General features: G+C 40.1%; 1 protein-coding gene across 1 annotated transcript; it reads left to right on the forward strand.

The window, feature by feature from the left end:
- Window positions 1-1026: 1026 nt before the first annotated feature.
- Window positions 1027-11986, forward strand: LOC114556800 (C-type lectin domain family 10 member A-like). Its single transcript, XM_028579844.1, has 11 exons — window positions 1027-1191; window positions 2297-2399; window positions 2507-2527; window positions 5904-5978; window positions 6184-6273; window positions 7238-7561; window positions 7663-7823; window positions 7932-8044; window positions 8123-8157; window positions 11780-11833; window positions 11976-11986. Exons 1-11 carry the CDS (start codon window positions 1027-1029, stop codon window positions 11984-11986), a joined length of 1152 nt encoding a protein of 383 aa, XP_028435645.1.
- The last annotated feature ends 2759 nt before the right edge of the window (window positions 11987-14745 follow it).

The following is a 14745-nucleotide window of genomic DNA, read 5'->3' on the forward strand; positions in this document are numbered from 1 at the left end:
ACGGCAATCTGAAAGAATAAATACAAGACATGGAGACAAACTTGAATAAACTCAACGTTAGCCGAGCTGAGTGGAGCATTGATGCCTACTGCCCCCAAACAAAAAAAAGTATGTTCAGATCCTATTAATTAGGTTGAAAAATAATCAATAATAATATTAATATCACAATGCAGTAATGTTGTATAATGGTTGGTCTCTGTTGTTTCAGGGAGACAGTGTAAAGCTTGTCAGAATGGCTGGAGACTCACCGGGTCTAACTGCTATGCGTATAATAACGCGCCTCCTCCTTATCAAAAAACCTGGGATGAAGCTCGAGAAGACTGCAGAGGAAAGGAGTCAGATCTGGTTGTTGTACATAGTCAAGTGCAACAGGTAATGAGAAAACTGTGGACATTTTTATGACACAATTATTACATTGAAATGTATTTTCTGTTGGCCTGAACACACAGTAAGTGTCTAAATGAACTCACATTGTTTTTATTTATGTACAGTGTTTAAATATCTGATAACTGTTTCTCTCTTCTCAGAATGCACTCAATAAATTTAGCCGGGATAGTTCAGGAACTGATGGATACTGGTTTGGCCTGAGAGCTGAAGGTGGGAGATGGAAGTGGATTGATGGAAGTGATCTGACTGTAAGGTAAGAGACACATTCCTAAACACTTTGAATCATAAAATCTATCAGCCTTGATCTAAACATCATGTTCTTCCCTCAGCGTCTGGACACCACAACCTCCTCCTCCTGCTACTGATGGTCAGTGTGTAATGTCTGTCAAGAACGTAGGATGGAGATCAGTGAGCTGTACTGAGAAAAAACAATGGATCTGCGAAATGAAGGCTTTATCTGTTTAGAGACTGCAGTCAGACTCTGCATGTTAATATCAACTGGCTTATAAATATCAAACTGTAAAGTCTTATACTTCACAATTTAAATGTTTTGGGTTTTTTTTTAATAAAAAGGATCAGGCGTTTCATTTTTACCGAATTTCTGACTCAAGATCCGACCCAAATGCAGCCCCGAGGGCCATGATAATGAAGTTTTTAGACTACCGGGACAAGGTCCGCGTTGTGAAAGCAGCCAGGGCGAAAGGGAAAGTGCTCTACAAGAACCAGCAAGTGATGTTCTTCCCCGATCTCCCTACGGAAATCCACAAACAGCAGAAGCGCTTCGACAGTGTCAAACTGTGTTTGGTCAGTTTGTCATGTCACAAAAATGTTATGGAGACCATTTACAGATTCTAAGGATATGATCAAAAGGCACACAGAGGAGTGCCATTTTAAATGTCTTTATTATTATTATTATTGGGCTTAGAAACTTTTTTAAATCACAAATTCCTTTCACAAGAGAAGCTGTATTCTCCATTGTGGGTTTGAAATAAATAAAAAAAATAAAAGCAGGGGACCATTGCCTAGATAAGTAATTTGATACAACAGATAGCTGGTTTCCATTATCTGTTACTTTAGCTTAACACTTTTCAGAAGAAAAAAAAAAAAAAAAAAGACAGAGGTCATTATGGACTGTCCCTAGTCTCTCACCTGAATCTGTCTTTTTTTTTTAAAGAACTGTCGTATGTCCATTGCTCACTGGCAGGCCACACACACACACACACACGCGCGCACACACATAGAGAGAGAGAGAGAGAAAGAGAGAGAGAGAGAGAGAGAGTAATGCTATGAGTTCAGGAGTTAAGCCTGGTTCAGGTTAAATCCTCTCTGTGTGACGAATGAATAAATACAGCAAAAGAAAAACATTAAACTTTCTTTTATTGTCTAGTTTGATAGTCAGCCACAACTGAAAAATAAGGCGACGGTTCCTATCCGAAGTTTGCGTTGCTATGGTACTGATAAACAAACCTGCTAATGCTAATTGGTTAGCTAGCAACATACAACTATTGACATTATACCGCTATATCACATTTAACCGACGTGACATGTCAACGTCCTGGGCAACTTTACTCCACCCAGCAGCCTTTCTATTTATATGTGTATAAGAGAGGTCAGAGAGAATCGGACATTCAGACACTTATCACTCGTTCTAGTCTCTCTGCCATTTTTCTGAGTAGCTTCCGAAGTTTTCAACGGTGTAGTACGCATTGACATATATACAAGGTAGTACGAAGTCCGCTGGGGGAGTATTGTGTACATTGACATATATATAAGATTGTGTATTACGGAGCTGATTTCAACTGCCAGTGTGAAGGCAGCGTTATTATAGGTGTACACGTGATTCAGGTACTCACCGATAGGGGGTGCTAGCCCCACCCTTGCCTGTCCCTCGTGTCTTGTCGGCTGTCAGGCCCACTCCTGTCCCTCGTGTCCTGTTGGCGGTCAGGCCCACTCCTGTCCCTCGTGTCCTGTCGGCGGTCAGGCCCACTCCTGTCCCTCGTGTCCTGTCGCCGGTCAGACGTGATGTGCTCCACCTGTTCCCCAACCCTGGTGTCCCCTGTCTTGTGTTTTCTTGTTACCTAGTTTATTTAGCCCCTGTGTTTCCTTTGTCTCTTGTCAGATCGTTTTGTGTCTTCGTCTGGTCAGTTTGTGTGTTTTATCTCCCTTTCTCAGTCAATTCAAGATTGTTTCTCCCTGGGTTTCCTTTTTTATCTGTTCCTGATTTTTTTTGGAGACTCTTGTGGTTTTTTGGTTTTCATTTTCTTGTGTTTTGTATTTGTTTTGACACAGTATGGAATTTTGGTTTTTGGGGACTCTCTCTGTTTGCATTTTCCTTATTTTTTGATGAAATAAACCCCCACGCTAGAACCTTCTCCTGCCTTCCTGCCTCATCTCTGCATTTGGGTCCGCTATTCACTGCTGGTGTAACATTTTAAGTTCACTCTGTTTTCCCAGACAATATTTCTGCAGCAGAGTGATAGAAACACAAAGAGGACATTTAATGATAACTTATTTTGACAGACTTATACTAAAGTAGCACTGTGGACTTTGTCCTCTATCTCTTACATTTGAAGTGCATCAGAAAGGGATTTCTTATTCACCAGAATGAACAGGAGGAATGATCAAAGCAAGGAAACCCAGTTTCAGTGTTCATGTAACACCTAACTGTTTATAAGAGATTTGAAACACGTGAATCCATCCTGTAATGGATGGATGTCTATTATTATAATGTAAACAAGTTGCATGACTAATACAACGAAAACTGCATTATCACTATAATTAAGAAGCTAATATTCATTTTGCAGTTGATACACTAAGTCATCAGAGTGATGAAAGTGAGCTGATGGCTGCCAACCGTAACCTGACAAACCTCAACAACAAACTCAGTTTAGACAATGAGAAGTTGAGGAGGGACAACAACCGTCTGACAGAACAAATCAGAGCACAAAACATCAATGGAGAATGAAGCCGCAGGGGGACGCAGCAACCTGAATGATGGATTCAACGCTTGTGTTCAGATAAGTGAAGGAATGTCCTCTATAGCTGTTGAATTTTGAAATCTGTCTCTTTATCTGCAGCTTTATATATTCCATTTCCAGATTTCTTTATAGATTTCTGATCTTATTCTCTAAGTAGACCGTGTACAGCTGTTTCACAGGGAGCTATAGGAACACAGAATTACATAACATTTTCACAGTGCCAGGCCTTCTTAATTTCATTGTAAGTCATGGGCTAATGCTGAACATCTTACAGAGCCAACTTGGACTGTAGAAGTGGATGGCCTCTCTTCTTCGTACTTGTAATCCCCAGCATTGGTCTGTTAGAAATACAGTTCTATCATGGTACACCATCAGTAAGACATCAGTAAGTAAGTTATTTTTAAAGGTGTTAACCTCAATACGCATCTGTATTTTCCACTGTAGCAGCTGACAGGATGACTTCATCATCTTCCTGTCAAAAAATTGAGACAGACAGTGATCCCGACTAGTCCTGGCTAACGCCGCCATGCTAACACCGATAACTGCTAACACCGATAACTGCTAACACCGATAACTGCTAACACCGATAACTGCTAACACCAATAACTGCTAACACCAATAACTGCTGAAATGGCAAAATTACATTTAAGCACAATTCCTTATATTTGTATGTTTATTTCTACTTTACTGCTTTCACAAATGCTGAAAGAGTCTATCTCATTTTCCACATGTAGATTTTGATTCTAACTTTGTGAGACACCCAGTCTGGAACATTATGTGAGCTGTTAGCCTGAACCGATAAAGGTACAAGGTCACCCTAAAACTATCTCTAGTTTTCCCATGCCAGTTAAGATGTAACGGGGGGGTGAAAGTCGTACAGGGAGGAGGAGGTGAGATGGCTCCGAGATGTCTCTTGTATTCATCTGATTGTCTTCACGTGTATCAGATTGCCTGTCAAAATTGTAGCGTCATACTAAGCCAAGTGCGTGTGTGTTGTCACTCTGAAGATGTATATAAGCCTGGTGTTCTTGTTCACTCATTTGAAAAACTGACTCCACACTGGGCTGCGGCCTTTTGTGAAATCCTGTTGATCCTATTTGCAAATATATATGTTTTTTATAAAATACAAAAACCCAACTTGGTTTTAGTCTCAGTCTGTCTTATTTGTTTCAATTTACTAAACTCTGAAATTTCCCCCCCTGCTGCAAAGGAAACTTCCATAACACTGCTAACACCGATAACTGCTAACGTTACTGGCAGACCTGGCAAGCGAGCGACGGCTGTTTGCAACCACCGTGACAGACCTATGACCTATTAAGAGAGCTCAGTGCATATGTGTGTGTGTGTGTGTGTGTGTGTGTGTGTGTGTGTGTGTGTGTGTGTGTGTGTGTGTGTGTGTGGTAACTGAGCAGAAGAGAGATAGAGAAAGAGGAAGCAAACGTGTTGTAGATGCGACCGGAGCAGAGTTGATGGAATAAGTTTAAGTTTTGTACATAGTGTGTGCAGTGTCCGAAATAAACCCCGGACTGGAAGCCAAGTTCATTCATTTGCTCACCAGAAACGGGATATTAACCCCGACGTTATTCATTTTATAACGTCAGCCCTGGAGGTAACGAGTCTCGCCTGATTTTCTGACCACGGTCTGAAACGAAGCAAGCAGGAGGTTAACACACTGAAAATTTTAACAGCTTATTAACGTGCGCTTCTTGCCCCGTGTGCGCTGATGTTGTTCCTACAGTTGCTTAATAAAAGCGGGCTTTCCACACAAACAAACGTAGGCCTACATGTGTCATATGAGAAAAAAAATTGATTTAAACTGTGTCGGGCTCGGACCGGGCCGGGCTCGGACATAAATATCTTAATGCCTGTCAGGCTCGGGTCGGGTTCAGTTACTGCTCTGTCGGATGCAGGCCGGGCTCGGACAGAAAAATGCGGCCTGGCAACCCAAAGGCCAAGGTCTCGTTTCCAGAGTTGAAATACTAAATTCCAAAATACTATTTTGTGGCCACAAATTAGCATTTTGCGGCCACAAATTAGTAACAGTATGTTGCATTATTATTTTTCAATATGATGCTTTTATAGCATGACAACACAATGACACCACCAAATGCTTTTAAAATGACCAAATTCACAGCCATGATATAATTAAACAATTATAGAGCCACTAGAGCCTGTACATTTTTGATTTACTTCCCCCCTGTGTTTTTATCATAAGACACTGCAGACAGTATTGCCCAACACTACATTTCCTGTTCACAACAACACGTTCTTATTGGCTATTGAATTGACGAAAAAATTCACAACCTTGAAGCAGAAGTCCAGTAAAGAGCATCACAGCAGAGCAGACGGCCTCCTAACAGCTCTCATACAGGACTGCAGCAGGACTTTAAACATTTGTTCAGGATGAAGAGAAGACCACAGGAGGACATTGGTACTTTAACATATTCTGTTTATGTGTCTGCATCTAAGACATTATTTAATATATGTATCTATGTACCACAATGTTGTCTACATTTGTGTTTGATGTTTATTTTTCAGAGGAAATCAAAGAAGAAGAAGATAACTATGTTAATGTACCAGCCTGGACTGTGGATAAAGTGGCAGCCCCTCCAGGTACATTTCACACATTTAATATTGTTAAACATGAGATTTATTCATCAAAAATGTTTAAAAGAAATTTGATAATGATGAAGATTAAAAACATGAGTGTTTAAAAGTTCAGCTCCATTTGTCCCTGTAAGACTTCAAGTGTATTCAGATCACCTTTGACTGTTAAATCAACATCATTAACTCAACCGAGTTCTTCTTTTTCTCTCAGGCCAGAGGTCTCGCTTCTATACTCAGTGTTTTCTACCGATGGCAGTGTGTTGGCTGATACTGTTAGTCATCATGGGCCTCCTTATCTACTGTGAGTACCACTGGCTTAGCTTGTTTTGTCAAGTCTGTCAGATGCCCATATGTACATAGAAACTGTTCTTGCTTGGTTTAATCCATCCTCCTTTTCATACTGGTCCTGTGCAAAAATGTATTCCAAAGTTTATCTGAAGACGTTGGAAGATATTTGGACTACTTGAACTTCATGTTAGGTTCAGGTAAAGTTTGGAATTTATTTTTGCACAGAACGAGGACTGCAGACTTTGCCCCCTATATATCTTACTTGGAAGTGCTTTAGAAAGAGATCTCTAATTCATCAGTATGACCAGGAAGAGATCAGAGAAAGAAATCCCAGTTTCAGTGTTCATATTGTGACAGTTTGACTTTACCCATTTAGTCAAGGGGTGCCAGCCAGGGCTCTCTCCTGACATCTAAGATAAGTCTTAGTTAGGTAACGTTTTAAATCAGTTGTATTTTATTAGGATATAACATTAAACCACACAAGCATGAACATATTCAAATATACACCCTATACACATTGAATGACCTTGAAGTTTAAACCCAGCAAAAATCAACACAAACACCCAATTCAAGGGTCAAATCAGATGTTCATACATTTAACACAAAAATAATCAAAGTAAAAGTAAAACAAAACGTATTAACCAAAATCCCACAGTCTCAAAGTTGAAAAATTCCACTTTGGGTTTTCTTATGAATTAAATTGCCCATGGAGAAAATCAAAAAACTGTTTGTTGTAACCACAATGTTTAAGTTAGTTCAATATGCAAACAGAATAACAAGAAAACTTAGGAAAAAGAAAGTGTTGGTGCACCGGACTAATGTTTTAAGATAGATTTGAAATGTGAATCCATCCTGTAATGTCTTTTATTTTGATGTACAACAAATCTTTAATTGGGTTTTTGTATAAAATGTGTTATGAAAATAAACTTGCCCTGAAACAAAGTGTCAAAGGCCAACTCTTCTCTCTGTCACTTTAGTTACTTCTTTCATATCTGTAAACAATGCCAAGCTGACGGCAGAAATCCAGCAGCTGGAGACACTGATGCAGCATCTGAATTTATCCAAAGACAACGAGACTCTACTGGCTGCCATTCAGCACCTGACAAACCTCAACGACAAACTGAGCTCAGACAATGAGAAGTTGAGGAGGGACTACGACGATCTGACAGCAGTAAACCAGCAGCTGGAGACACAGAGGAACAACTTAGAACAAATAGAAAACATGGAGACAAACTGGAATAAACACAACGTCAGTCGAGCTCAGTGGAGCATTGATGCCTACTGCCCCAAAACAAATAACGGTATGTTCAGATTCCATTAATTAGGTCCAATAATAACCGTCATACAATAATAATATCACAATGTAGTAATGTTGTTTATCAGTTGGTCTCTTTTGTTTCAGGGAGACAGTGTAAAGCTTGTCAGGAGGGCTGGGAACTCACCGAGCCCAGCTGCTATGAGGTTCATGACGTTAAGTATCCTGATCGGAAAACCTGGGAAGCAGCTGAAGAAGACTGCAGAGGAAAGAATTCACATTTGGCTGTTTATACTCAAGAGGAACATGTAATGAGAAATCTCTGAGAATTTTTTTGACGCAATTGTGAAAGTTCTGAACAATGTGAGTCTGTAGATCATGTTTTAATATCTGACAAACTTTTTCTTTTTTGTCAGGGCATAATCAGTAAATACAGCTGGGATAGTTCAGGAACTGATGGATACTGGATTGGCCTGAGAGCTGAAGGTGGGAGATGGAAGTGGGTTGATGGAAGTGATCTGACTGTAAGGTAAGAGACACATTCTTAAACACTTTGAATCATAAAATCTATCAGACTTGATCTAAACATCATGTTCTTCCCTTTTAGGGACTGGACACCACAACCTCCTCCTCCTGCTGATGGTCAGTGTGTAATGTCTGTCCAGGGCGCAGCATGGAAATCAGTGAGCTGTGCTGAGAAAAAACGTTGGCTCTGCAAAAAGCAGGCTGTATCTGTTTAAACACTGCAGTCACTTTAGACGCTTACTGGATACTGTGCGTGTTAATGTCAACTGGCTTATAAATATAAAATGTGTGTGCGTTTCTCTCTGCATTCCTGCTAGAGTTGCAGTGATTAAATGTTAGCGTGATGAAAGGGAGCAACCTCCTCAAAGTTTCCTGTTTCTTCTTGAGATGTTTTCTTAAGCATTTTATCCTGATGTAAAGATTATTAATGTGTAGAGATGACAGATACTGTTATCTATCAGGAAGCAAAATCATGATTGAGTCCAACACATTGAATCAAAATAGTGATGCACATTTTTTGTATTGTCTTTGTCTTACATATTGCTCATTGAATATATCCGAAAATGTCATCAAGTCATCCTTTGTTCCAAAGACAGTCATACTCTTTAATATAACATGACATAACATAATGTAAAAGTATTGTTGTCTCTGTCACCAGGGGTGGAGCCAGAAGTTGTTAACATTTAAGCTCAGATACCAAAGCTAGGGGGGGAGCATGTTCCCCCAGGAAGATTTTTTTCGACAGTTTTGGCAGCAGACATGCACTATTTTTTCAAGCCATTTCATAATTAAATGCTTTAAAAAAATATGTGCATTATTTAGGAAAATCATGATAGCTGCCAAGGAAAAGAATCCTCCTGTTGCTGACATCTTAGGCCGGCTACACACTGGCTGTGTGGCTTGAGCGTGGTGTTTCTGTTGCGTCTTTACACACCAAACGTGTCTGATGCAGCGCTGCTGCTTCTAGCCTTGTCTGTACACATTCATGTTTCCCATTGATTTACTGCACTCAAGCAGTATTATACTAACACTATAATAATGTTAAACATAAATATATACTGATTTGATTACAGCAAAGACAACGTCGGCAGTATTGACGGCAAAATAGGCTACTGAATATTTTGTTCTGTGTTGACAGGTGCAAAATTTGAAAATCAATAATTTATTAGGGACTGTTCATTATATATTTAAGGGACCACCGGAGGAATTTTGGGACCTTTAGCCAAAAAAGACATAACCCTTTCCGCACCAGTAAAATAATTTCTCTGACCCCCCTAAACAATTTGGGTAAAAAACATGACTCTACCCCAACAAATTATCAATACCTCCTGCTTCCTGCACTGGTTTGCAGTTGACAAAGCTATACAGAATCCCATTGTTTTTTGACAGCCATGTCATACATTATTAAACCTCTGCATTCTAATCTGACACATCCCACTCCTCTGTTATGGTGTGGTGGCCATTTCAGTAGATTTACTCACTAACATTGTTGTGGAAACACAATAAGCATGGAAACTAAATGCACACTTTCTGCATTACTGCATTACTTCAAATACTAAGTTACTCCTCTAGTAAACTAGTATTCACATGAAATATAACAATAAAATATTGAGACCATCTGGGTAACATTCAACACACAAACTGGTTGCTATGGACTCGTCACTAGGCTTCCTCCACTTCGCCGTTTAAACCAAGTGGAATAAACATATAAAAGTCCAAATCTACACATAACCTGCAATCAATTAGCAAGCTGACATCAAATGTGGCATTTAGGAAACCTGTATTGCAACCTTGGCACGGTAAGATGTCCAGACTAGCAACAGTCATTTCGTTTTTTACGTCCTGCTGCTCCCATCGTTTGCCAGGAAATATTTTCTTTTAGGTATTGTAATGTTCCTTAGCTGCTGATTGGTTGGTAGGCGGGAGAACACTTAGAGAAGGTTAATTAGTGTGTGAGAGCAGTTGGTCACTCTCTCGTGTCAAGCCACCTCGGAGATGAGACCGGAGAGAAGACGGCGAGAAAACCAAGGGGGTAAGCTTCGCTTCAGAACTCGAGCCATTATGGCGCCATTTTGTTGCTAACTAGCCATCACCTCCTGTTAACATTCCGCTGACCGCCATTTTTTTTTTACGTCACTTGACTGCGAATAACTTTACATCTGAAGGGTTTAAAGACTCTATTTGTCCGTTGTTTATTTCCAAAGAAACACGACAATGTATAAAAGGCTCCATTACCTTGTACCTCACGTTATGGCTCCGTAGCAGATGTTTTTGTAAATATAAGCTAACAATTGTGTCATAACCAAGTGACTTATTGTCGCATAGTAGAGGAATTACCGTATAGTACAGGAGAAGCTCACAGGCAGTTTCGACTTACATGAGATGTTTAGGTTTAATTACTAATGTTAACTAGCATGTTAGTGATCAATAATTAGCCTGTGCCCATGTTATCTCCTTACATACACCTACACTCTCCGTATCTGTAAGATTGGGAATGATTGAGATTTCTCTTGGCACAGCTACCAGAAGACTTACAACTTTCAGACACGTTGCTCACGTCACATTCTCTCAGTTGGAGGCTGCGCAGTAAAGTTGGCCATCACCGGAAAAGTGCTTCTAATAGCCTTCACTGGTCTCCGTCCAGAGCAACGGAGTCTATTGGTCCATTATATACTGTCTATGGAGAAAACCAACACGTAAGCGTATACTGGAGCGGTTATGTTGTTCACAGACTTGTGTATGTGGGAAACCAGCTGATTTGTGCATGTGGTCATGTGATCTGTTGCCAATCAGGAAGTGATAAAAAGTTCACCAGGTTCAGTCATTAGTCCCTTACCTCTCACTGAGTGCACTGCATTTGTGTGGATTCTCCTGATTCTGCAGGTATGAAAATGTTAAGCTGTGGTAATTTGGGCAGCAATCACGTACAGCTTAATTTGATTTAGTATTTTGGTTCCACTAGGGTGATAGCCGGGCGCAAGTTCCAGTCCTTCACGGAGTGAACTAGGGCAAATTGACGGTAATGCCTATCCGCCGTTTTAGCTATATGTGGTAGCAATTAATTTTTTGGCTAATTGTTATCCTTTTGTGTTGCTTATGCCACTGCAAGCCATGCACTACTTTTATAGAATGTTTTTCATCTTGTTTCTTTAAAGTTAAGTTTCTTTGTATGTTTCAGTTTACCACTGAGGTGACAAATGAGCTGCTGTGGCTGTAGCGCTCCGGAAAATACTCCTCCTCCCGCATTAACTGTGCTATAGGAGTTTGTGTCCTTGCAAAGTAGGCTTATATTTTACTCCTTTTTATTAATGTGCTAATAAATTATTTGCAAGACACTTTGTGACTGGCCACTAATGTGTTGTTTTCTCAAAGGGGGACCAGTCCAGTCACTGCTTTCTACGGTTATTTTACCATTTTGTCTCTTTTGGTTATTTGCCTTGGTTGATTATTTTCATGTGATTTCATTTACAAGTGGTCTTAAGATATATTTTTTCTGGGAGTTTTGACATAGGTTTCTCTCCTCAATTCATGTATATTCACAGCTTGATCCTATACAAGGCTGGGTCCGTGTCGACACACTGCCTCCTTGTGGTGAGACTGCACTGGGTGACACTCTGTTGTAGCCTCGACACTGTAGATTTTGTAGTGACTTGCATATTTGTAGTGAATCGTGTAGAAATAAGTGTGTAGTGCATGTCCTTGTCGGTGCTTGGCCATCTGTCTCCTCTGTCTCCCACAGTCGTCTCCCGAAGTGGTGTGCGCGTGCTGACCCGACCTTCCTACTTTGAGGAGAGTAAGACCACATGTATCTGCCATCTAATTTATTATTTTGTTAATCTGCCCTTGCTATTTCAATTGGAATTCTTTTAAACTTTTGTAATAAAACCAAACTTATTTTTGTACAATATTTGCCTCCTGTTAATTGTTCCTGTTAGGGGGGAACTAGAGTTGGTCATACAACCTACTAATTAAGGCAAGGCAAGGCAGCTTTATTTATATAGCACATTTCAGCAACAGGGCAATTCAAAGTGCTTTACATAAAACATTAAAGAGCAGTTAGAAAACAATTAAAAAACAATAATAAACAAATTAAAAACATTAAAAGACAAGAATAAAATTGATAGTGCAGTATAAGAATAAAAGTTACAGTGCAGTATAAGAAATTAAAGTTAATAAAATAGATTATTTAAAGAAAAGCAACATCAAAAAGATAGGTCTTTAGCTTAGATTTAAAAGAACTGAGAGTTGCAGCGGACCTACAGGTTTCTGGGAGTTTGTTCCAGATATGTGGAGCATAAAAACTGAACGCTGCTTCCCCCTGTTTAGTTCTGACTCTGGGGACAACAAGTAGACCTGTCCCAGACCACCTGAGAGGTCTGGGTGGGTCATAGTGTAGTAGCAGATCAGAAATGTATTTTGGCCCTAAACCGTTTAGTGATTTATAAACCAGTAAATGTATTTTGAAATCAATTCTTTGAGGCACTGGAAGCCAGTGTAGAGACTTCAGTACTGGAGTGATGTGATCCACTTTCTTGGTTTTAGTGAGGACTCGAGCAGCAGCATTCTGAATCAGCTGCAGCTGTCTGATAGATTTCTTAGGGAGACCTGTAAAGACACCGTTACAGTAGTCAAGTCTACTGAAGATAAAAGCATGGACCAGTTTTTCCAGATCCTGCTGAGACATAAGGCCTTTAACCCTTGATATATTTTTAAGGTGATAATAGGCTGATTTTTTAATTATGTTAATGTGGCTTTTAAAATTTAGGTCTGAGTCCATGACTACACCAAGATTTCTTGCTTTGTCTGTTGTTTTTAACATTGTCGTTTGAAGCTGAGCGCTGACTTTCAATCGTTCCTCTTTTGCTCCAAAAACAACCACCTCCGTTTTTCTTCATTTAATTTAAGAAAGTTCTGGCACATCCAATCATTAATCTGTTCAATGCACATATTTAATTGTTGTATTGGGCTATAGTTCCCTGGCGATAAGGTTATGTAAATTTGTGTGTCATCCGCATAACTATGGTAACTTATTTTGTTGTTTTCCATAATCTGAACCAGTGGAAGCATGTAGATGTTGAACAGAAGAGGCCCCAGAACTGAGCCTTGGGGAACTCCGCACGTCATATTTGTATGCTCAGATGTATAATTACCTATAGACACAAAGTAGTCCCTATTCTTTAAATATGATTCAAACCACTTTAGTACTGAGCCTGAAAGACCAACCCAGTTTTCCAATCGGTCAAGCAATATGTCATGGTCTACCGTATCGAATGCAGCACTGAGATCAAGTAATACTAAGACTGAAATTTTGCCACTATCTGTGTTTAAGTGGATGTCATTAAACACTTTAACAAGAGCCGTCTCGGTGCTGTGGTGTGGTCGAAAACCTGACTGGAAGGCATCAACGCTGTTGTTTAGTGATAAGAAAAGGTTGAGTTGTTGAAAAACCGCTTTTTCTATGATTTTACTTAAAAATGGGAGGTTTGATATCGGCCTATAGTTGCTCATTAGTGTCGTGTCTAGATTGTTCTTTTTTAGTAGTGGCTTGATGACTGCAGTTTTCAGGGCCTGTGGGAAGATACCTGAGAGCAGAGATGTATTTACAATATTTAGAAGATCAGAAGCCAAACAATTCAGAACATTCTTGAAAACATCCGTTGGTAGAATATCAAGGCAACAGGAGGAGGTTTTCAGATGTTGTATAATGTCCTCCAGGTTTTTAAGGTTGATCGTATGAAATTAACATAGTAAGGGAGGTGGTGTTGTCAGGTCTGAAAGGTTTTATGTTGCTCCAGCACTACATGTAATACTCCTGCTAATGCAGTGAGAGATACAATTGCAGCCGCTGTTAATTATAAGTTACAGTGCAGTGTGTTTGAAGGCGCGTATAATAGCTACCATCTTTAGCCACAAGCCACGCTGCCACTAGCATGCATGGACTTCAGTAACATTAGCTCAGATGCTAATTTGCGGCTAGTTTCGTAGCTTTGGAGAGGACAGAGAACCAGATAGCGCACTGGGTGAACAGGTAACATCCAGCTGCACCTCTGGTGATGTGAGAGGAGAGACTTTTTTTTTTTTTTTTTTTCCACCGGACTGTTCAAGGACGGCTTAACGCAGACCCGTGGTCTCCGCCAACATAGACTAGTACTGAGGTGACCTAAACGTCAGCAGGGTGACTAACCTTTTTGTTATTTTATAGCTATTAACCTGTAGTCTGTATTCTTGACATTGCATTTTCAGGATTGCTCTGTTGCGGCCGGAAAATCCACCAAATTTAACTCATTTAGGCCAGATAGCTGTTGCCTTTGGCTTCCTTTGTGTTGGCATTTTAAACTCCGGTGGATTTATGAGGACTATGGCTTGTTAAGGCTGTAAATACGACCCAGCCCACAGAGATACCACTCAGGACACAGATAAATAGTTCAAGTATTTATTAGGCGTAAATACTCAGAGGAGATGAACGATCGAGGCTGAGCTTGTAGTTTTCTGGGAATGGACTGAAGCTTGAGGGAATCAGGCAGTGGCGGATCCGAAGGAGTTCCACAGGAGAAGCAGGTGGTTGTGTCAGTGAGGCAGACAGCACAGCAGGTAGGAAGCAGGTAACAGTGGGATCTGCACAGAAGAACTGAAGTTAGACAAAGTAAATACTAAATCACGAGAATTGCTAGGAATACAGAGCCAAGTTACCACGTAGGAGTACGT

Source organism: Perca flavescens, chromosome 6 (genome assembly GCF_004354835.1).
Source record: "Perca flavescens isolate YP-PL-M2 chromosome 6, PFLA_1.0, whole genome shotgun sequence".
NCBI classification, from domain to species: Eukaryota; Metazoa; Chordata; class Actinopteri; order Perciformes; family Percidae; genus Perca; species Perca flavescens.

Bases quoted from the DNA above. Each gene is read 5' to 3' on its own strand.
- LOC114556800 (XM_028579844.1), top strand. From the start codon at position 1,027: ATGATAATGAAGTTTTTAGACTACCGGGACAAGGTCCGCGTTGTGAAA. The intron at 2,400-2,506 runs GTCAGACGTGAT...GTCTCTTGTCAG, and splicing joins TCCCTCGTGTCCTGTCGCCG to ATCGTTTTGTGTCTTCGTCT. The intron at 6,274-7,237 runs GTGAGTACCACT...CTGTCACTTTAG, and splicing joins CATGGGCCTCCTTATCTACT to TTACTTCTTTCATATCTGTA.